Raw genomic sequence first — 23,949 nt, forward strand, 5'->3', positions numbered from 1 at the left:
TCTCCAGCAAATGCCAAGCTGGTTTAAAGAGCAAGCTTCTGAACGTTCTCAAGGACCTGTTGTAAGCATGCTGGAAATACTTGGAAAATACTATAATCTTTAAATTGCACTCAGCTGGATTGTTCAACTCCAACTCCAGATAAATTGCTCCTCTGGAGTCTCACTAAAGTCTGTAGAAATGTATTTAATGGTGTATTTATTATGTCTGCACCCCTTTTGGCTCCATCAAATTAAAGCATTTTAATAATAATAATAATAAAAAAGATGGCAGTATTCTGGTTGCATGAAGATGAAGACTCCATGTAATGAGATAATCCACCTGTGATCTGCTGCCAGCTTAACTGAGACATAGTTCAAGGTAAAATGTGTTTAGAGATCTGAAGTAGTAGATTACCAGCAAAGAAAACATTCCTGTTTCCTTATCTTAGGGAGACTGGCTTCCTGCTAGTTGTGGATCCTCCTCCTGTGCAAAGTACTAAAATACCCTTGATCAGCATTTTCAAATTAATCTTGTAGGGATGGATAATGGAGGTTATGTGTAATCACTGTGGCTGCTTGGATTCCCTTTTTGGCTCCCACAGTGGGCAGTCCTGGAGTTCATGCAGTATCATAAGAGATGACTCCGTAGCACACTAATTATATAGCTTTTCAAAGTACTTTGAAGATGAAAAGTGCTGTATCAGTGCTACTCCAGGTATTATTATTTATACAGCATACATAATCATTAGTGGAAGCCTAGTTTTAAGCCCCTTTGGGACTAAGGTGGGAGGAAGATTTGGACAAACTCCACGTCCTCGCACTTTCACTGCATCTGGTTAAGGTAGATAACTAGCATTCTGAGTTCCTCTGCTGTCTTCCTTAATTACAAAATACTAAAGAGATTGAAGCAAACATGGACTCCTATGAGGTGAGATACAAAATTACTTCTTAAGCTGTCAGCCCAAACTTATATAGCAGTTAATACCCGTGAGATTCATTATGAATATAATGAATATAATTAATTCACTCATTCTGAATGAGTGAATTAGGAGAAACACCAGCTTGTTAATTGATAGATATTTACTGGTGCATGATATTCTAAGATATTTGAGTGCTCCTTAACATGATACAAGGAAAAAATAATCACTATGGAAAGCTTTCTCAGTACAAAACATTAAATACCTGTTGCATAAGTGTTCTGCAGGGAAGACGTGGGCAGAAGGAAAAGATGGCTGTATGGGAAGACTGGAGAAGTAAAAGAGGATATTACAGCTCCCTGCTGAAGCCTCAACCAGAGTGGAAGAAGGATTAATTCCTACAGTTTTCTCTATCATCCTCTCACACCTTTTACAGCTAGGCTTTCCAGGACAAGGAATGGTGACTGACTTGTTTGCCTTGATTCTACAGGAAATAATCCAGACCCACTTTCTTCTTTACTCATTCACCCTTTGACAGCACAAACTGAACATCCACGTCACCACTGAGGGACCGAGCGCTATAGTCAGTCCAGACTCCACAGAGCTTGGGGGTAACAACAACCAAAGCAGAGGCAGAAAAAAAAATGCCTCAGAAATTTTCATAGACCTCAGCAAGTTACACAAGGCCCACAGGTTCATGTTTGTATCCTTTGTGTACTCTGAAAACTACAGGGACTTGAGTAAAAGACGGCACTAAGTAAAGCTTAGAGCAAGGTTTTCATCTCACGTCACTCAACAGAAACTCATTGGCCTCAACAGAAGTATGTCAGGTCAGACCAGGTAGGATTCTTACCTGAGTTACACTTCTTTGCCTCCATACACAAAACCCAGGTGACACTCTTACAGTTGGCTACATATTCAGCTTTCAAACAACTATGATGAGTCTTCCAAATATATGGCAGAGTCCTCCCAGCAAAACACTTTGAAGTAATGATGCATAGATAAAAACCTGTGAAATTCAAAGTGTAAGCAGAGCCTGTGTTTTGAAGAGGCTTCCTGTGGAGAGTGTCCTATTATATGTAAATACCACTGAGAATAGCATGCAAATATGGTCATTAGTGAAGGTTTGAACTTTTCCAGAACAACTTCAATTTTGAGCCAAGCTACTTCAGCCTTCAAAGGCAGCAAACTTTGTGACTCAGCAGAAGCTGAGACTGAAAAAGCCTGTTTCAGCAAGGACCGGTGGTTTTAAGATGTTAAAAGTATCCAGAGGCTTTTCTAATCCCTTAAGCTATTTTCCATGCTGTTTTCCTATTCAGTTAGTTGCAGATGAGTGAGAGAGAACTACTGCATATTACAGAATCACAGAGCAGTAGGGGCTGGAAGGGACCTCTGGAGATCATCTAGTCCACCTCCTGATATTCCATGATTGCACTGGTTTACTATCAATGGTCATTGTATTTCCTTACATATTTGGGACTACTTATGGTTTCTCCTACAGAACTTGTATTATAGATGGAAAAAGAAGGAGGAAGAGTAGGAAGGAAAGACTCTTCCCCAAGCAAAGTTTGCAGAAGAGTTACTGAGAATAAAGGCACATTCAGCAGCATGGAAAAATTGCTCAGGTGTTTGGACTATGAAAAGCTTCAGAGCGGGGATGAGGAGAGGCAAAGTGAAGGCTTCACTCCTCAGCTGCCTAACCCAGCAGTTAGATGCATGTTATAGAGTACCCTATACTCCCTTATGCAGTGTTGTGTAAATTTGATATGGACATCATATAAATGCATTTCATTTATGGGGTTCATGTCTGTTTGCAAAAAAAAAAACACCCCAAACCATCAAACCTTTATATTATTTTTCATAAACTTGCCTCTGCACTGACTTATGGTAAAAATAAGGCTGTGAGGAAATAGCATGATTACATGTATTCAAGTGGTCACCATGTAGGACTTGGTAGCTTATACCCATAAGCTTTCCCTTTGCATTTATATCAAGGAAAATTAGATGTCATAATATATCTTTCTGGATCCAATCTGTTTATGTCTGAAATTGAGAGGAACATTTACATTGCTTTAAGTGACTGAAACCCTGGAACTCATGCAAGTATTTTCTGTCAGTTCTAATGGGAAGTATGCAACTGCGGTCTAAGGCTTGTTTCAAGCAACAATTTAAATGTCTGAGCGTTTTCCTTTTTATGCTGGTCTAAGCTCACATGTCTCATTTTGTTATGCACATTTCCTCAACATGGTAGCAGAAGCCTAGTCTTTTAAAGTAATGGGAGAGTCCACAGTCACCAGAAAGCCATTACTTTTCATGGCTTTCCTCCCTTTACTGTGTATCCCTAAGCCAATACAGCCTTTCCCAGACCCTCTGCCTCTCTCTTCTAGGACTACTATACAAGGAGTTAACACCAAACGAACACACTGTAAAGACATGCCTGCCTTTGCCCAAGGTGTCTTTGCATTGCAAATTCCAGCCAGCTAGTAAGCTGGGTGCAGCTTTTTGACTGCCATGAGGAAAGAGTGAGGGCGGCCATTCTGGAGGCAGTTGGTTTTACCAGATTGCTGAGCAGTTCTATCTATTACAACAATTTCTAGACCTAGTACCCATAGATAAAGCTTACCATGTATACATGCACAGTGTCCCCTAGCAGTGATGCATATTAGGAACTATTTAAGACAAGCATTCTTTTTTTTTTTTGCCTGTGTTTCTATCAAAACACCTTTTAAATAAGTACAGGAACCAGTAGGCTCTTCCTGTTTCAGTCTAGTGATGTGCTAGCGTCGTGTAATTTACATCTGACACACTTTCCAGGACTGACAGAGTCTGGGTGTGAATATGTCCTTGGGCACAGTCAAAAGCATGAAGATTGAGTAAGGGAAAGGCAGGCATCTCTACAGAGCTGATCTTCTACCCCTGTGTTTCTGGAGCCATTATGTTAGAATAAATCAGAATAAAACGGAGGATGTGCAAATACTTTCAAGGGACTGAACCAGAGAGTATGTCTAGGGAGTGATTTCTCAGACATGACTTATGCTTCTGACCTTATTGTCTGTTGGCAGTAGGAATGAAAGTAATGTAGGAGTAGCTTCAACAGCTCTATACCATTACAGGATTGCTTTTCTTGTCCAGAGAAATCCTTTCAAAGGCCATGTGCCCCACCTCAGTCATCAGAGTGCTCTGACAGATCTAGCTGCAAATGGCTAGACTGAACATGAGAAGGAAGATATCTTTAAGGAGATTATGGTCAATTTGACCATTTGTATAATACACTGTGGTTAAAGAAATGTTGTGTATCGGGGTAGTTCATGAGCTCAGTAGAAGGCTCTGTCCTATCAGGTTTGGATTAGCAGTAAATAGTGAGAAAAAGTTCTTACAGGTAAATCCTATATTCTGCTTATATTTTTTTAAATTCTGGAAAAGGGAGCAATGGTAATCATGGAGGAATTGGAAGAAGAATTAAAAGCAATCCTGACCCAGTGGGGTAGAAACTGCTGTCGCCAAAACCGGAGGAGGTTTTGATCTGACATATCCAGAACTTCACATTAACCAGTAAAGGTAACTTCAGATCTGGATCAAGTCCCAGATCTGAGTTGCTAAACTCTACGCTTACATCATTTTTTTTTTTCCCCCTTCTTGAATGGATACCAAGCTGGAGAGAAATTCCAAGGAAAGCATCAGCAATGGTAATGTGCAGTTGAGCCAGTGATGCTGGGTGGTACAGCAGCACCACTGACAGCTGTGGGTCTGGAACAGGGAGTTGCATATTGTTCACAAATGACCAATTTCAGGGGCTGCGTCAGGTACACTCACTAAGTTTGCTCTGGTTCTCAAACTATTACTGTAGTTTCCACTTTGAATATGGAAATTTCATTTCTAAATTGGGAAATAACCTTCAGCATGTACTCACTGTATTTAAAACATCTTGAAATTACATGATCTGCATATAGATTTTAGGCTGTCTGTAACTTGCCCTTCTAACTTTACTCCTTACAAACATTTCAAATTACTGGGGCAGGGTGGAGGCCTTGGGAAGCATTTGCCTTCTTTTCAAAATACTTATACACAAAACACCAACAAATTTAAAATCCTTAACAGGTTTTGAATTAGTTTTCTTACTGCTTTGGTTTAATTACCTTCAGAGATGTGTATTTTTACAACATACTTTCCAGTTTCAATTCAGTATGTTACACATCCTTCTACAGCTCTACATGAGCATCCTATCACACTTTTCTTTGTTAGCTTCAGGCAGCTCAACTGTTGCTCAGAGATGCACTGGAAGAAAGCTTATAACAAACTGGATGAGTGACACACAGATTTGTTACTGTGATGACTTTGAAGTGTGTAATACACTCCACAGAAATAAATCTAGATGGGCAAAATGGTCCCTGGAATGTCTTTACTCTACAGACTCACACAAAGGCATTACCACCAAAAAGTCACCCAAGAGAGCCTTGGCAATGAAGCACTAATTTATACCAGTTGTCCAAGATGCTCCAAGGAACAGAGTCCTTAATTTGGGACGTGTGTACCCAACAATCAGCCTGTCTAGGGGATGCAAGATTTTGTCTCAGGGTGAACCCTTCTCTGGATGTATCTATATCCACCTTACCAAGGGCATGATCCTTACAAAATGCTTGGAATGCCCTTCCCTTTGTACAAGCAAACTAGGACAAGCCAGCTTAAATGACTCATTGGATACTTGAAGGAGTCATTGCTTGTGCTGGTGCTTGGGTAGTATCTCTCAGAGCTGTAAATCCACTATGACTGTCTCACCTAATTTTCCCCTTTACTAACAGGAAGGGGAAGAATTTGGACTTAAGATGGCAAGCAAATTTGGAAATAGAAAGCTGTACAGTACGTGCATAACAATTATATTTTGGTTTTTCAAATATAAAAAGGAGTTGAACCTTTTTTGAGTTCAACGCTGTAAAGCCAAGCACTGTACATCTTCGTTACTGATAGGGACCTAAACGGTGAAGGGTATATGAAATCCCACTGTTACCCAAATCAGTACACCTTTCTTGCATTGAATCTGAAGGAACAAATATTTCAATCCAGATATTGAAACTGACTGCCAAACAGTTGTTTACCTGGGGAAATGTAAAATAGAGGCAATGATTTCATAATATTGAATCAGGCCACATATGAAATTGCTTGAAAAATCGTGTGGTAGCATCTTACTGCTATCTTTTTTCCAACAGTTTGCAAATAAATAGCTCTTTTCTGAGGTTCATGGTGAGATTTCAGTTAAGAGTCATTCATGCTGAGTATGTCTTTGTTGCAGGAATGGCACAAATGATGCCAAGTGTTGTGAGGACATCTGAATGCAGTCCTGTGAGATTTCAGTTCAAAACAAATTCAGATGGATTAAAGCAAGACTATTGTTGAAATGCAGAGTGGCTGGGGGAAAATGAAGAGGGAAGGAAGGAGTTTGGGTTATAAGACTGTAACAAAACATATATGGACATATAAAACAGTAAAAGACAATTAGAAAATATATTTATACTAAATTAAAACTTTATTGACTAATGTTCTCCAGACAACATGATCCGACGGACTATGGTTGCGTACATGCAATGAAGTTGAACACAACAGTAGTTTAACATGGAATGTCAAACAAATTAATAAATGTATTAGATGAAACAATTTAATCTGTGTTGCTGCAAAATGAAACCAAGTTTTGTTATTTCCTCAGCCAACCTGTGTTCAGCTAAGAGGCTACGCGTTTGAAGAAACTGGTAGATTTCTTTAGGATACATTTCAAATAAATTAGCTAGAATTGTACTCTTTAAAAATCCTTTCAACTTCACTTGCATTTCAAACAAAATCTAAGTGTAAACACTAAAGTTGCTAGAGCCATCTAGAAAGACCTGTCAAACTCAGAGTGGACAGTTCAGTTAATGTGAATGCTTAGAACAAGAAAAATACCAGTTACTGCAAAATTCATGTAGGCATATTTTATTATTAATCCAGCACAAAGCATTTCTTCTAAGTTTCTCACATAAAAGACTAAAGCTTGCTTACAGTACTACATCTTCTATCATTCAAGCATCATTATTACCTATGAGGGAGATTGGCTAGATGACCTAATGGGTACTTTCCACCCCTAACTTCTACAAAAGAAAATCATTCATGCCAGCAAGAACCTGGTTCGCTACATTTTGGGCTTGATCCCGTAGCCTTTGTTCAGGCAAAACTCCCACTGACTTAAAAAGAGAGCTTTTTCCCAGAGCAAGACATCCAGGATCAGGCCTTTTTTCTTTTTTCATTTTTAAAAAGAGCATCCATTTAGGACGCATGGAAAATATTCTATAGAATTAAAAAAATATAATGACATGTGCTTCACTTGCATTGAAGGAAATTAGAGAATGTAAACACCATAGTGGCCCATATCTTCACAATATCCATGAGAAAGTGTCAACTGCAAGTAACCTGTGTGCATTTCTTTCGTTACATATGTTCCTGAGGGTGTTTTGTGTATACTTTTTACCTCCACACCCACACACATATGTACACCCTTAACATGCATAGCCATGTGATGAAATTCACTAAACGCAGTTGCTTGCCTGTCATCGCTTAAATCTGCAAGTGGCAGCAAACTGGGTTTTAAAACACACGATGCCAATTAGACTGTACGTGAGCAGCAGGACACGAATATTGCTGCGTGCAAGAGAGCGTGGCTGCCGGTTCTACAAGTGTGGAGCCACCCCACTTACGCACATCACAAAATCTACCTGCATGAAGGACTGGAAAAGCAGGTGACAAAAGTAATTCTTAGTGGGCCATGTCTGAAATTTGAGTTCAATGATTCCAAGGCTGTAAATAGTCCTCACAGGAGCCTCTTGACAACCTGGAGGGCTATATAGGAAAGTTTACCTTCAAAGTGCACTTTCTAAGAATGGAATGTTCTTGACAGGGAAATGATCAGAGGCAATGCTGGACTTTTTTGCTAGTTCAATAGGAAAAATGTTTTCATCTTCAGGCAGCACTTCACCCTGACAAATGTGAGTTCAGTTATTATTGGATTTTAGTATTACAGAAGATTCTTTAGAAACAGACACAATAGTACACACATACACATACACTCAGATATTTACAGCCTTTCTAGAAAAACAACCCCCCTACCTTAGTACTGACTACCTATCTTTTTCCATTTTTTTTCTCCTTTTTTTTTAGTATTTAAATTCTTTAAACCAGCTACATTAAATACCAATGTGTACTGTACCACCCCACACCAACCCCACGTTTCCCCCCACAAGACAGCAAGTATTTTAAAAGTTTGTTCGCTCGTTTCACTTGTTTTTACGATTTTTAAAATCTCCTGCTTGAGACTGTTAAGTACCACCTCCACTGGAACAAGATCAGCACTGACTGCATCTTCCAATGCACGTCGTTTCATAGTTGAGCAAGTACTGCAGCTAGAAGCTTAGATCTCCAGGTCGTCAGGTCGAGGCCTGCTGCTGGCCCGGCTGCTGGCTCTGCTGGGAGGCCTCTGGTCCACAATGGTGAGGGGTTGCAGCTCGTGTCCAGACGGCAGTTTTTTAGTGTTCTGGTGCTCATCGGTGAAGTCAAAGGGCTGGGCATGTGAGTTGGAGATGGTGCTGCCAGCCTGCCCCATCCTGTTCTGCTCCGCGCTGTAGTTGGCCCAGTTTTGCTCACTGGCTTGCTTATTGTAGTTGCGACAGGAGGAATTGTTCCTGTCTCCGGTAACGAGCTTGTACCCTGGGGGAGACATGGGAGACAAGGGGGCAGTTGGGGAGGAGCAGCCATTGTAATAAGCATATTTAGGGGAGCCGCAGTCCTTGGAAGGGCTCATGGCACCGCTGTGGGAGTAGGGGTCGGTTTTCCCCTTCACACGATCCTTGACACCCTTGAAGAACACATAGAAAAGCTCGATGATGTTCAGGGCAAGAGACACCAAAGATACGACCAGCATAAAGAGGATGAAGATGGTTTTCTCGGTTGGACGGGAGAGGAAACAGTCCACTCTGTGAGGGCATGGATCTCGCTCACAGGTGTAGATGGCATTCAGGCTAAACCCATAAATGTACCACTGTATCAGCAAGAAAGCCACCTCGAAGACAGATTTAAACAGGATGCTGATGATGTAAGTACGGAGCAGTCCCCCACGCATCTTTACTTTGCCATGCTCTTCAATTCCATACTTGAATTTCTTAATCTCTATTTGCTTGAGGTGCATATCCACGTTCACACCATCATTCTGGACCACCTTGAGCTCTTCTTCTCTTTTGTTCAGCTTCTCTTCTTTCCTCATGACGTAGAACACATGTGCCAGGTACAAAAGTGTAGGTACGGACACAAATATGATCTGCAGAACCCAGAAGCGTACATGGGAGATGGGGAAGGACTTGTCATAGCAGACATTCTCGCAACCTGGCTGTTGAGTGTTGCACCGGAAAGCAGATTGTTCATCTCCCCAAGCAGATTCGACTGCTGTCCCCAACAGCAAGATTCGGAAAATAAAGAGGACAGACAGCCACACTTTCCCTCCTGCAGTAGAATAGGCTTGAACCTTGTCAAGAAGCTTTCCCAAGGCGCTCCAATCACCCATCTTCACAGGATGCTGGCTAGAGAAGGACACAAAGAGGAAAAAAAAATAGGGATGGTTAAGACAGAGCTTTAACACAGCTGATACACTGAATCACGGCTCAATGGCAGTAGAGCAGTGATTTGATCTGAAGAGAAACCCGAGTTTTAGTCTGCAGGTGGGCTGGGAAGTCAGGGAAACCGAATAGTTTACATACATACAGTGTGTAAGTGACATACAGTGTCTCAGAACACAATGAAAAAAGAGGTTTCTAATTTCACTCCAGTTTTCCAGAAGTCCACGACAGCCCTCAAATTGCCACTGTGGTTGGTTGGGTTTCCTTGACGGCAGCCTCGGATCAATGATCCACACCTGCCTCAGGTAGAAACCAGCTGTGACACACCGCTGAAGCGGAGTGTAGGAAAACATGGTGGCAATGCCTCAATACGCTTGGAATAAATGAAAGATGCCTCTCTTTCCCCGTGGACCGTTCACAGTAATTTCTATGTTCACTCTTTAAGAGAGTAAGAAAACAAGCTTTAGTATAACCTAAACACAAAAGTTAAAGTTAGAGTTGGATACCTAGATTTTTTTTCATTGCAAAATGTGTGCTAGGATTCCTCCAGCAACATTAAACTGAGTTCTTGCATATCACTACATTGTGTGTAATACATTTAAGGGTATAAGTTCCTAATGATGCCAAGTTTATACCGTCCTCAACTTCGGAAAAAGCTTGCTGTCTAAATAAAGTTTATACATTAGCATTTGTAGCACAAAGATCAAAGTTAGTATCCTTTACCTACAGTTTTATTAAGAAACCAAAACCAGTGTAATTCATGAAGCACAGCTAAGCTCATGTTAACATATCAGAGGAACTGGTTTCCTGTTTATCTGTGGCTTGCTTAATGAACTGTAGTTTCAGCTTTATATTTGCATCTTTTTGTATGTAAATTCCATCACTTTGTTTTGAAAGGAAAAAAAAAAAGATTTAGCAAGAAAAAAGGTAAACGGAGCTCTTGAGTTTTAAAGTGCACAGAGCTCTTGAGTTTTAAAGTGCACAGTTTCTGGGACACAAGCAGCTTGGGGGTGGGGTTGTATCTGGAAATACACAGGATGACACAAAAGACATGCCATGGCTTTCTAATGTTCTAGATACCTAGGAAAAACAAAGTTCACTATAGGATTTTTATCAACTGGAGAACGACAATCTTCTCTGCATAAAAGCTTTCATTTGAACTTGCCCCACATGAACAGACATGTGAAAATTGGGCACTTGAAAGGAAAAATAATCACCCAAGTTTTCCATTTAAAGTAGATGCTGCTAGGTATTTGTTCCGTGCATGCTGAACAATGCCTTCCTGGTATTAATAGTTTCGATTATGTCCAAATTATTTCCTCCCCATCGCATCATGGATGTATTCCCTAGTTAAGGTCATTAATAGAAACAGCCCTTTCCAGATAATTCATAAAACAGGAAATTTTAGCACCAAGGAGGTTTTCTTTCAAGAAGCAGTGAGTCACTGGAAACACAAGGTTGTAAGTCTGGCAAGCTCAGTCATAACAATAGATGCCAAATAAAAAGACACCATTCCTGCTGTCACAAAGCAAAGAGTCTGAGAGGGGAATGGGAGACAAGTGTTTTGAAGTCCTTGCTCCAATAGCTCGGAGGTGATGCCAGTTATCTTTGAACCCCTGTGAAACATCCCAGGGCCGCCTGCTTGCTCTGAAGTTTACCTACTGTGGCGTGCAGACCCTTCCTCATGTAATTAGTTCTCCACACACATGAAGCCTGCTTCAGACTTTTAAATGGGGAAGCCTGCACTAAGAGGAGTCCGCAGCAGCCTGTTTATCTCTGACACGTCCCTTCAGCCATCCCCAGGTTTAGTCCTTCCTGGGAAAGGCTACCTTGTCCTTATGGACTGGAAGTGGCAGAGAAGGAGTCGGGCAGGCGAGCGCGGAGGTCTCTGCAAAGGCTGGAATGAAATGTGACCACGTTCCTCCTCAGGCGGGGATTGTTAAAACAGAGAACAGCCTGTAACTATACAACACGTGAAGTTTGTTTTAAAAGCAAGCTGTTTGCTCCATGTCCTAGAAGTGGAAATGGACAGAAGGAGCCTTTTTCAAGTAACGGCTTCTTGATTTAATTAGCCAGCTTTCCAGATGATTCGAAACTACTACATTCACAGACTTTCCTCAGACTCAACCTATTTTTTTTTTTTTTCACTGTCTAAATGTTATTTCAGATTGAAAGTTTGATTAAGAAAACAGAGGACATGTTATTTCAAGGCAGTTATGTGTTGTTTGTTTTTTAATTACACTCCACTCCGGTCCATTAATGCAACGTGATTTACTTCAGTTTTGACCTACTTAATCCCACACCTGCAATATTTCGAGAATTTACTACCTATTTTTTCATTTGCTTCAGCATGCGAAATTGCTAAGTTTCATTTATGTCCTCTGGCTATATAAACTCCAAGAGGAAACATTCCATGGTTGAATTACTCATACATAGTTTGAAAAGCAGCTTTTTTTTTTAAAGAGATCAGTTACACACTAGCCTTTGCCAGTGATAAAAAAAAACCTCACATCAATTCAAAACATTGTACTGTTAATCAGATAACCTCGTGGTGGCACAAATATATTATTCCTTTGCTTAAGTGGATTCTATTGCTTTATGAAACACAGTACTTTGTTTTGTTGTGGAGAAAATTCATTCATGGTATCGAACTTGTTTATTTTCAGGACACAGAAAGACCACTTTATTAACTGATTGCAGTATCTGTTTACTAGGTTTAAAAAGAGGGTTTGTATCAAACAGTTGTTTAAGTACTCTCGCTTTGTAAATAGCTTGAAATGGATGCAAGACAAGCTTTTAAAATTACCTCTTCAGCATTCTGGATTTAAATGTCTTTTAACATTCCTGAGCACCTTAAATGAGTCCGCTGAAAGACAAGGGCTGAACCTGCTTGCTTGGTACTATTGCAGTACTTCAGGAATTTAAGGGTATAGGTGATTATGACTATCTGCATTTTGTGAGTTCTTACTGATTTTTACTTCACAGGATTATAACCTTGATGGACTAACGCTGGCCTAGTAAAGTCTTTAAAAGATGGATTTCTACCAGGTCCTACTGTGTGTGGGTAAAGATAGGAAAAAATGCCACAGAGCAGCAGGAGATATGACAGCATGCATCTGCATGGGGTTTTGGATGACCACATATATAAGAAATTTGATTTGGAAGCCACAATTAAGAAATTCTAGAACTATTTTTTGTGGACGCCATTCATCACGTCATCTGGTTCATATTTTCCAGAAAGAATAATGCAAACTCAGTGCTGTGGCAACATGTCCAGGTCTGACTGCAGTGTTAGGAGGTCACATGCTAGTGGATGAAGAGCAGGAAGGGTTAGATTGGGATCTAAAATGGGATTTTGCAGTTGAAGCAGTTGGGAAATAGGCCAAAGTCTTGGTTTCCCTACCTTCCCTGCCTTTTTCTGTCTGCTCACACACATAAATAGCTAACAAAAGAGAAGATTCTGAACCCTGAACATCAATCGGCTTGAGTGTTTCCCAAAAGCAAGCAGTGCTGAAGAGAAAGCAGCCAAGATGCACAGCTGATGGTGTTGGGACAGGTTGAAAGAGGGAAGACTAGCTTTCTCAAATCTTACAAAAACCACCAGATGTCTTTCAGACATTCCCCTGGAAAGGTGTGGTTCATTTGCAGCTCCGCAGACGAGCTTCAGCTCATTTCATCCACTGGAGAAAGATTATGTACTAAAGGGATGCGGTGACTAGCATTTAAAAGTGTCACAAGTGCTTTCTTGTTTTGCTGTCTGCTGGTACCTCAGCTGGTCAGGCACTAGTGCGTCTACGCCACAGCCCTTGTCTCGCTCATGTCATACCCTCGACACTTAATTTAATTCTAAAGCACAGTGGCAAAGGACCCAAAGGCACAGTAAGCACCTCCTTAGTCTTTCTCTAGTTGTACAAGCCAGGTCTACCCTCTGTGCTATTGCGCAGACTCATCTCTTTCTGCCTCTGGAATTAAAGAAATGTGAAATTCCCCCCGGGTCCCCGGGCCCTCCGGTGCGTGTGGCTTTTGAAATCTGGATTTTAAAACATACATGTGGTTTAAACAACAGACCAAGTGCCTCGATGTGAGATAAGGTCAGTGGGTAACATGGGGAGGAGATACCAGAAACCGAGGCGGGGAGAGGGGGGGGGAAGAGCGCAATGCATCTGATGAAACAGATAATATTGCTCAATGTCATCTAACCTTCCCTATGCCCACAGGAATCCTTGGCCTAAACCGACGTTCATTTCAGGGACAAATAAAGTTAAATCTTCTGGCCTTGCACAATCTCAGAGCCAAGATAACTCGTACAGTTTTTGAAGCCGTCTGCGCCGCTGAGTGTATAAAAAAACCCACTCAGGACATTCAGGTTTCAGTCACAAACCAAATCCCTCACGCCCCCTCTTCTCCCCTCTCCTGAACTCGGCCTGCGGCTCACCCCTCTCCCATTTGTATGCTTGTTAGGTACCATGGGTCAGCGCCAGTGTTTGGCTTTGAAGTTTTCGAAGGAAACACTTCAGTAAACATCCCAAAGACTGGAGGCTGAAGTTCTGCAGTGTCGTGTGCTGTCCAGATGTTTAAACATGGCAGGAGGAGAAGCTCCACGCAAGTCCTCCGGACTGCTCTCTGTGCATGCGGGGGGCACACACACACACACAGACACACACAAACACACACAGACGTCGGACACGAGGTGTCCGTAGCTCATTTTTGGTCCCTCTTAACTGATGTGTGTGTGTGTGTGTGTGTTTCGTCATAAATCTCACGCAACCCAAAGGGATTAATTCGCAGACGAAACATGCCACTTGCCGAGGCTCACTGGTTATCTCAAGGCAAAACGTGAGGACAGGCGACAGCACACGCTATTCCTGTTCAGAGGGGAGAGCGTGCCTAGGCGATAAGATAGGCTCTTTGCGCCTCGCCTTTCAGCTGAGGGCTCCTTCCCCTGCCTCCTCGTGCTGCTCTGCAACTACTGGCAAGCAGCAGGCAACAACTGCTACAAGGAATCACTCCAAGTCTTGCAATGTAAAAAGCTTTTTCGTTCTCCAAGAGATGCTGCTCGAGCGTTTTTTTCCCTCCCCCCCCCCCCACCCCCTTCTACATTCTGGTATTTAAGCCTTCAAGGTAGCATAAAGGGAATGTGTCATATTGGGATTATGACACATATTGTGGATATCCTCGCACAGTTCTTCCTAGACAACTTTCATTTATATCCACCCAAGACTTCCAGAGGCATTGCCAACGTGGTAAGGCACATCGTGATATCTCACATTCCTTCCCTAAAATCCCCTCACCGAGGTTGCTAAAACAGAGTAACTATATACAAACCAGGTTAAAAATCCATAACCCACGTCTGGGTTTTATCACATCTATTTTAAAAGAAAAAGAGGGGGGGGGGGGGGAAACTTATCGGGAAGACCACGTGAAAGTCACCCCCCCTTGTAGCAGCGGCAGCATTTAACAAAGCACCTAATTAAGAACACAAGCTGGTGGGCATCAGCCAGGATTTCCATACGAAGCGAGAGAGAGGACGAGCTCAGGACAAGGTACGAACTGATGCAACTGCGGTGCAGGAGTGAGGAGGCTGAGGCGCACCTCGGCTTTTCTTTTTTTTTCCCTTTTCCCTTTTATTTTTTCCTCTTTAAAGGCGCTCACTTGGCCGGAGACGAGTACACACACACACACAGAGAGAAAGAGGAGCGATTTCACCCAAACACTCGCAACAAGTCAGCAGCTCAGCCCCGCAGTTCCAACTTCACCGCAGTTTCTCCTCCGGTGGAGCAAGGCTAGAAGTTGTAAAAGTGTAACACATTCGAAGAAAACGGGTAGAAACAGGGCAAAAGGAAGCGAAGAACTCCTGCAGGTCTGAATTTAGCACTTTAAGAGAACTTAAGCTTTTGCACAGCTGTGGTTTTAGGCGAGTTTAACCATCGGCGCGACAACAAAACTTTCTCGGGGGTGGAAAAAGGGGAAAAAAAGTTTTCAGAGGAAAAAAGTGATAGACAAAAAGATGAAAAAGGAAAACTCGCAACTTACCCTTGCTGATCAGCAGTGAAACTGGATCAGAATACTTCTTTGAGAGGCTAAAGTAAAATGGAAGAGCACGTTCAGGCACTCAGACCTGTCTATTTAAACTTTAAAAGTCTACTGCTGTTTTCTATTTTTCATCCTTCCTTCCCCACTAATGAAAGAAAAGTGCTGATACCTCGTAAAAGTTTTTTCTAAGTTGGAACACTGGGAGAGCTTTTAACAAGTTTTCAAGCCTCTGCCTGTGGAAGAGGAGGGGAGAAGGAGGGGAGGCAGCCCAGGAGGAGGGGCACGCTGAAAATGGAGAGGAGGAAGGTGGGGGAGGAGGGAGGGAGAGAGAAAGAAATGAAGGCACAGCAAAAACCAGCCCGGCGGAAAGGAGAGCGCGAAGGCACGCAGGTTGCCTCTTGCTGATGTAACAAAACAGCTATAGGGGTAGTCAGCAGCCACCTCGCACCACCCCCACCCTCCCCAAAGTCATTCAGGGCACCTGGGTGGCAGTTCGTCCAGAACTGAGCTTGCCCGGGACAGATGAAACAACTTAGCTCTCTGGTGTGCACCAGGAGTTTCACCACGGGGAGAAGGGAAAATGTGTGAGAAGGATTAATGAGCAACCAGTGTGAACCTCCTGTGTGCTGGGGCTAGACCGAATTGCTACTGTCGCCATTCCCTCCTGGCCACTACCTTGGAGAGGAAGCCCTCTCAAGCCCTCTCCACTTTTTTTTTTGTTGGAAACACTGCTTTGTTAACTCTGCCCTATTTCCTTTACGTGCACACATGAAAGTACACACCAGGAGCTGCGTGTTTGTTTCTACAGGAGATACCCATCACACGGTGGGGTTTGGTTTTTTTTTTTAATATTTGTGTTTGTGTGTGTATGGGTAGCCATCCCATGGGAGAAATGAAGAAATGATCTCACATTCCAGGAAACTCTTTCCAGGAAACTTCAGAAAATAAAGCATAGTGCAGGCAATCAGTTTTCAATAGTGAGGAGAAACGCTCATGATAGTTTTTGTGGGTGTTTCACAGAGTAAAAGCATGCTGAAAAACTGATCAGTTAGAACAAAACTAGTTTGACTTTGCTCTTGACCAGTCCCTGGACAACTGCTCCTTGAATAATGTCTCCTCTGTAGAACAGTTTAAATTATTTTTCTGCTCACACACAGAGTCCAAACTGCATTTGGAATTGGTCGTGGTCTTCTTCATGTCATGGAGTATTAGATCTTCTGTGGGACTGCTTAAGAGCTTCTCTAGATGAGTTTGTGATTTGATAGTTCTCAGTTGAGTTTCGCATTTTGGCTTGTACCAGGCTCATTCGGGTTTCAATTCTTACGGGCTACTTCTGCGCCCAGTAGCTCAGATGAGCATGTTTTGGTCTATAGAGGCTTTAAAGCAGGGGAGAAGTTCAGTAATGACCCTTGAGAGGTTCCCTGTGAAAGGTCCTCTTTACAGTTTCTTCTTGAGATGATGAAAGGTACACGCTACAACACAACCTAGACAACAGTGCTCATTTTTATAGCCCCTACCTACTGCGTTTCACTCAAAACTTTCCAGAGCAGCTTTTTAGAAAGATACTCGGCAGGGACCTGTGAGTCTGGGAAAGAAACTCACCGTGTTGGTTCTTGCTGTGGAGCTGTTTTGTAGCAGCCCACAGTGCCTCCTGTTTGAGAAGAAGAGCTAGTACACTACTACAGCACACCTTCCATCCTCCTTCATCTGGCTACAGAAGGCTGGTTTCCCTCGCTTGCCCCCTTTCCTTTGATACTGGCTGTTAGTTTTGACAACTTTTTTAGTTTCTATAGCTGCCCAAGCCATACGGCAGTAGGGAACCTTCTCTTTGTGTTGTTTTAAGATTGAGTTTTCTCTTTGCAGCGGTGGAGAACAGGAGCTTTTTGCATAACAGGCTGTGGGCCCTTCTTGAGAATCAAAAAACCCCACAATATACAAACAATAGCGTTTCACTGCCTTTATGGCTGCGGTGTAGAGCGGAGTATACATAATTCTCCTGCCCCATGAAACACTGGTTATTCTAGAGCGAAGTATATAACATGGCAACGCGTGTGCCGATGCTGAGCCAATGAAGAGATTTGCAATGTTGTTTGTGTTGCTATTGAAAAAGCAGCCCCTTAGAAGAGCAGCTTTATGCCAGGAAAAAAGAAAAAAAAGCTTAAATTATAGCATGCTAGAATATAATGCTATCATTCCCTGTAAAAGCCAGCATGATCACGGGGTCCAGCTTGCCTGGTCTTGCACTTTTCCATGTATCTTTCTGTATAGGCTTTGTGATGTTTCAAGCATTCTGTTTTTTAAAAGAAGGACCCAGGAGAAGTATTTCTCCACTTAAATAAACAAACTGGATTTGTGAGAAGCCCGACACTCTTAAAACCCACTTTGCAAAACTAAATGTATATGTTAGTAACAAGCAAAGAATAATTTTGCGGTAATAATAAGCATGACACTTGGCTTTGCTATGGCATTATCCACATGAAGAGGTAAAGTATTTCAAAGTCTCCACCGTGATGCTGTGTAGAATTGGGAAGAATTATTATTAATCCTAACAAAAATGCCTTGGAAATGTATTTTACAGATTGGAAATATATCCCCATGGTCATGTTTCACAGCCACAACGTACCCAGTTTCAGATCTTGCAATAATCTACCATTTCACAAGGTTACCAGAAAGTCTCACATGCGTTTGCATTGCAAGGGAAATCAGATTTTTAGACTGAACAAAAGTCTTCACACACGACCCCTCTTCAGCTGAAGCTGTGGTCAGCAAGAATGCACAGGGGTGTCAGACTGGAGATATTTGCAAGTGTGTTCTTAATTATGGACTAAGAGGTGAGTAAGAAAACAACAGATAGACTTGAAGCCCCGAATCATGCAATGCAGACTCATTTTACACCATGGAACTGAAGATTTTGGAGCCTAGACGTCTGTGGGACCTATATTGCCATCCATTGACACTTTGCCTTGTGGAGTCGACAGCGCTGTCTTGTGAAGCAACCTTTCAGTGTGCCAATGCTAGGACTGCAGAACCTGTTTCTCTTTGGTTTGGCAGGCTACAGCACAATCCGTAAGGACACGTTCGCATTGCGACCCAGACGCAGAGCCAGAGCCCGGGCTGCCTCAAGTGCATCTTTGGGACTGAACCGGGGGGTGACTTCCATGGGATTTCTGTCTACTCTCTACTGGATCCTCAGCTGGATCAGTGAAATAGCTCATAGTTACCTAACCATGCTACTAAACATAGTTACTCATTTTCTATGTACACTTACCAAAGGGAACCATAAATTTAATTATTTAGTATTTACAGCTTTTGACACAGATTCATGGTTAATTCAGAACTCATTCCACTGTTTTCTTTCTATTATTACCTGGGCATAAGTACAGAACTCTGTACTGAAACATTTTCCTCATATTGCCTCCAAGTACTTCCTCAAAAATATTATAGTAACCTGATTCGCCAGGAAAGCCCTAGTGAATGTTTCATTTGGAAGGCTCTCCAAGTCCTTTGACCATTACAAAATTTCCCGTTGATACCAGTGGGGTTCATAGCCTACTCCCAGTTAAGGATGTCTGTGATTTATGGAGCTCTGCAAACAAAGAGCATGTCTTCACTCGTTTTCAATTTGTTTGCAAAATTCACTTCCCAGTACTCCCATACACAGCACTGTCCTCATCCCTGTGCCACTTGGGAGAGGAGCCTATGGACTGAGTAACCCCAATATACAGTAAACCAAGAGGAACATGTACATGCAATAGATTTTCTTGGGTGCCTTTCAAGGCAGCTTTGTGGTCACTCAGGTCTCTGGATGGCACGTAAGCTTTGGCACGTTTTCACTGATATCCCTTCTCACGAATTTGGCTTTGAAGGCAGACGTGTGAATAATGCATCGCCCTCTTTCATGCCTGGTTTAGGTAAAGCTTCTCAGAACATCCAAGGAACAATAATGTGGTATTTCTTGATTACCTAAGCACATAAATGTGCAGACTAATGATTTTTTTTTTTTTTTTTTTAAAAAAAGCAGCCAGTGGTTTTCGCTTGGTCAAGGAATTTGCATCACGTAGAAATATAACTCAGCTTTGAAGTTACTGGCCACAGCCCTTGCACCGTCTGTCAGAGGGGGTGACTGGGCAGCAGCCCATTGGAAGCTGCTACACCCAGCACCCTCGGGTCTGCAAAACACAGCCCTCCCTCTCCCTCCCCTCCCCCTAGGGGTTTCAGAGGGTCATCGCTTGTTCAAAGTAAAGGTAATTCCAGGTAGTTGTCATGCCTCTTGAGGCGGTAGCTGTTCCCACTTGGGTGGAAAAATATATTTTCTGATAGTAACAATAAAAAGGAGGATAATTGCAAGACTGTCTCTTAGTAAGCACACTTGTCATTCCTTGTTGAAACTGGTCTCAGCTTAATTTGCTACAGGACTATTAAAACTAAATATTCCCCAGGGGAAGAGGAGGCTTAGTCAGTGGAATACAGATTCTGCTCTTACTAATCAGCCTGGAAAAGAAAAAAAAAAAAACACCCCAACTATTTTAAGAGACCCTGCTGGAAACACAACAAGACTGAAGTACCTCAGATGACGGCATGGAGAAGTTCTCGGTGATGGATACCATCGGATCACAGCCCAGCTGAGCAAACGGTCACTGTTCTCTGAAAGTATTTTGCATAGTCATCTGTCTACAATCTTAGAGTCCTTTGTAAATATTAACATAGAACAAGTTATGTTATATTAACCTCTTTTACGGAGATAGGAAGTTTGTCATGGAGAATATCTACAGCTCTACTGAGTCATAGACAGCTCATGGTACAACCAGGATTAGGAGCAGAATTTCTTAATGCCTGGCTCTGTTCCTTCAGCCAAAAATTATTCTGCCCTATTCTGCAGTTACTTTTTGAAATATCAGTTAGAAGTGAAAACAGATAAATGGGTGTTTCTTTTTAAATTTTATGGAGATCACAGGGAAGGAAAATACAGTGTTCTAGGTTTGGGGTGATTGTTTCCTTCCTGCTCTTTGTGCTGGTGGATGCCTGCTACTTCGTACCAACAAGACCTCACCTTCATGATGCTACACAGCTTGTTCTCTTTCCCATGCTATGTTTAGAAATATCAATTTGTTCCTGGTTCGCTAATGGACAGAAAGGTACAAGGCTCAGATGCTCTTCAGTTCTGCCAAGGATCCTTTAAAGCTCATTACAGACAGTTTAAACACCAGAAAAGTTGGTCTTAAAAGGACTTATCCCAACATTGTAATCGATTTAGATCAGTTATCTCCTCAGAGCTAGCTGCCCCTCTAGAAAGACGGTGGAAAACCATTCAAAGAAAGAATGAAGTATGAGTTCACAGATCCTTATGAATTTGGCTCCACCTTCTGTACACAGTGAAAATAAACATGAATTATATTTGATCTTGAATGTCACTGAAGCTTTTTGTTTATTTTATTGTCCATTTCACTTTCCAAAATCCCGTGCTGAGATGAACTTGTGGTATTTTGTGACCTTTCCTTTCTCCATATTGATGGTGAGGTTTTCTGGTCATTTGGTTCCAAAGCATGGGAGTTTTTTAAAACAAATGTGGCAGTTTCAGGTTTTCAAACCGTGGAATAACATCATAGTGTGAAAGTAACATAGTCTTACAGGCTTTACATTTCTTCAGGAGATCCTTCAGTGACCCAACACATTAGCACTGAAATAAAAGAGAATTTCAGACTGTGTGTTGACAAGCTCTGCTGCTGACTCTGATGGGCAGTCTCACTGGATCCGATAAATCTGTGCGCATCAGGTGCTATCCAGCCATGTAAATAAAGGCTGTACAGCCAAACTCCAAAATACAAGCCTACTCAAATAAAGGAAAAACAGTGTAGGTAAGTCCCCCAAACACCTACCCAGTTGAAGATACTTTCTCACCTTTATTGATAAAAAAACATTTTCAGGGTTGGACCCGATGATCCCTCGAGGTCCCTTCCAACCCCTGCGATTCTGTGATTCTGTGACAGGTGAGTGGTTTTGACATAAATTCTAATACTTTTCATCCAGGCTTTACAAACAGTGACTGACTTTCCATGGTAGTCTTTGAAATCTTGTACAAGTCGATGAGTTTTCCACATGTGGCTGAACTGAGGGGCAGAAAATTTAGCTGCTTTGGCTGTGTCAGAAGAGCAAAGGGGAAACGGGTGAGCTTCCTTCCCCCCAAGAAATCTCACCTTTTCTACCTCGTTCTTAGAATCTTCTCAGGTTTTGTTTTTATTTTTTATCTTCTGATTTAAATCATTCCAGAGTTTCACTAGCTTTGGAATGAATCTGGTAACGGGAGGCACTGTGTTTTAGTCACAGATCAATATTTCATTGGTTACAGCGAATTAAACTGAGCTGCTTCAATACTCACACAAGCATTGAAGCTGAACCAAAAGTATTTCTTATCCAGAAGGTCAAAATGAACATTTTATTTCTACATAGAAGAAGAACTAGAATCAATTATTTATAGTCTCTCATTATGCCATACATTTGAATAAGATTTGTTAATCAGGGTATCAATTTTATCTTTTCATTCATCACAACATTAGAGAATGCTTGTGGGCAGCTTTTTCCTATAGATACAATAATTTTCAGATTGATGATTTCATTCACATTTAGCTGAGTGACTGTGTTCACTGACCTGCATGCAGCCTATGCTGGTCATTTTAAAGTCTTCTCCCCACACGACTGCCACAGAGACAAAGAGGATCAAGCTTTATCCTCTTGCTTTACAGTTTTTGGGCTGCAGACAAGAGAAATTTAATGTCACTTAGGAGAATGGTCCTGAAATACACAATTTCAAAATATTTCTGAAAGACAGGGGCAAGGTGTGGGACATGTTCCTGACTGAAAGGCAGGGGTGTGCTCAGTGGGTTTCATGATGGCATCACAGGGGTGTTTGAGGACTTGAACACGTCAAGGCTCCCCTCTCATTTTCCCTATGCCACTCTGTTTCCATTTGTTGTACTGCGTGTATGTCGGACAGAACATCTATTAATTACTCCTTTGTTTTGACAGTCTGCAGGATTAACTGTGTTGTAGACATGAAAGGGTCTGCAAAGAACTGAACTTCAAGAAATTTTACATAAAAAGTTATTACTAAGGTTGACTGCTAGTAAAAATACAAAATGATTAAAAATATACTGCTAATTAAGGGGTTCCCATAAGAACAGCTTTGGGAAAACAACTGGAAAATTAATCTACTGGAATTAGCAGTTTCTCTTAAAGGATTTTCCCAGAAAGGGATCTCCCATTATAACCCATGAGCCCTTTTCCCAGGCAGCAAAGAACATCAACTCCAGTAGTCTGCTTTGAATTTCAGTGTATATACATTCATTTATTTGATTTCTCAGAAAACTCACAATTAACTGAACTGCCACCAAAAGTAAAAAAAAAAAAAAAAGTCAAGTTACACAGTGCATCAGTAAGTTAATGACATGTACAAAACAGTCATAAAGAACATAAAATTGGGTGACTCCCCAATTCAGGCTGGGAAGGGCTTGTTAGGTATTGGTAGCACTGTTCAGCAGACATGAATGGTGCATAAGGGAAAACGTCATGTAAGAGATAACAATGTCTTTCAGCTGTTAAACTTTAATACAAACTGCTTTGTATCAAAAACATTGTAAACCCACCCAGAACAAACTCAGTACAATAAAGGGAGAAAAAAACCAGTTGCAATGTATCGAGCATTAAATCAAGGGTTAACTTTTACACGGCAGCTTTGAATAACAAACCCCAGCGGCTTTACAACTTTCTGAGGCTGCGTTCAAAGGAAACAACTTTCAATTATTTTCCCTTGAAGCTAACTCTGGCACATTATCCATAAGCATAGATCTTGTAAACTTAGAACCTTAGCATCAGCTAGGTTGGAAAAGACCCTTCAGATCATCGACCCGAACCATTAACCTAGCACTGCCAAGTCTACTTCTATACCGTGTCCCTAAGCACCACAGCTACACCACTTTTAAATACCTCCAGGGGTGGTGACTCAACCACTTCGCTGATTATACTTCACTTGATTACAATAAAAATCAAAATGCGTGCCAATAATCTCAGACTGTTCCATAATTAACAGAATATTTTCAGAAGAATGTAAGAATTAATTCCGTGTTCAATCAAGATTATCGCTTGTGAATTATTTGGTCTAAAATCTAAGTAAAAATTTGCAGGTAAAGCCAGGAAAAGAAAAAAAAATGGTGTCCTCATATGAGTGCTTTTTAAGGGTGATTTAAGGCAAGCATGAAGGATGAGAATGAATACAGAATTTAGGTCCTACTACAGACACATTGCCATGACGAGAGGGGAGAATGCTGCCAATCGATGTGATTGATAAAGCAACTTCAACTTTATTGCAAGCACACACTTCCTTTTATACTATTCCTACC

At 41.6% G+C, this 23,949-nt stretch overlaps 1 protein-coding gene across 1 annotated transcript; it reads right to left on the reverse strand.

The window, feature by feature from the left end:
• Window positions 1-6,404: 6,404 nt before the first annotated feature.
• GJA1 (gap junction protein alpha 1) lies at window positions 6,405-9,471 on the reverse strand (the record flags this gene model as incomplete). The annotated part of the gene is made up of 1 exon (XM_084262213.1): window positions 6,405-9,471. The coding sequence occupies one exon, from the start codon at window positions 9,469-9,471 to the stop codon at window positions 8,326-8,328; it is 1,146 nt and encodes a 381-aa protein (XP_084118339.1). The 3' UTR covers window positions 6,405-8,325.
• Between the last annotated feature and the right edge of the window lie 14,478 nt (window positions 9,472-23,949).

The sequence above is a fragment of the Gallinula chloropus genome (assembly GCF_964237585.1).
Source record: "Gallinula chloropus genome assembly, chromosome: 3".
NCBI lineage: Eukaryota > Metazoa > Chordata > Aves > Gruiformes > Rallidae > Gallinula > Gallinula chloropus.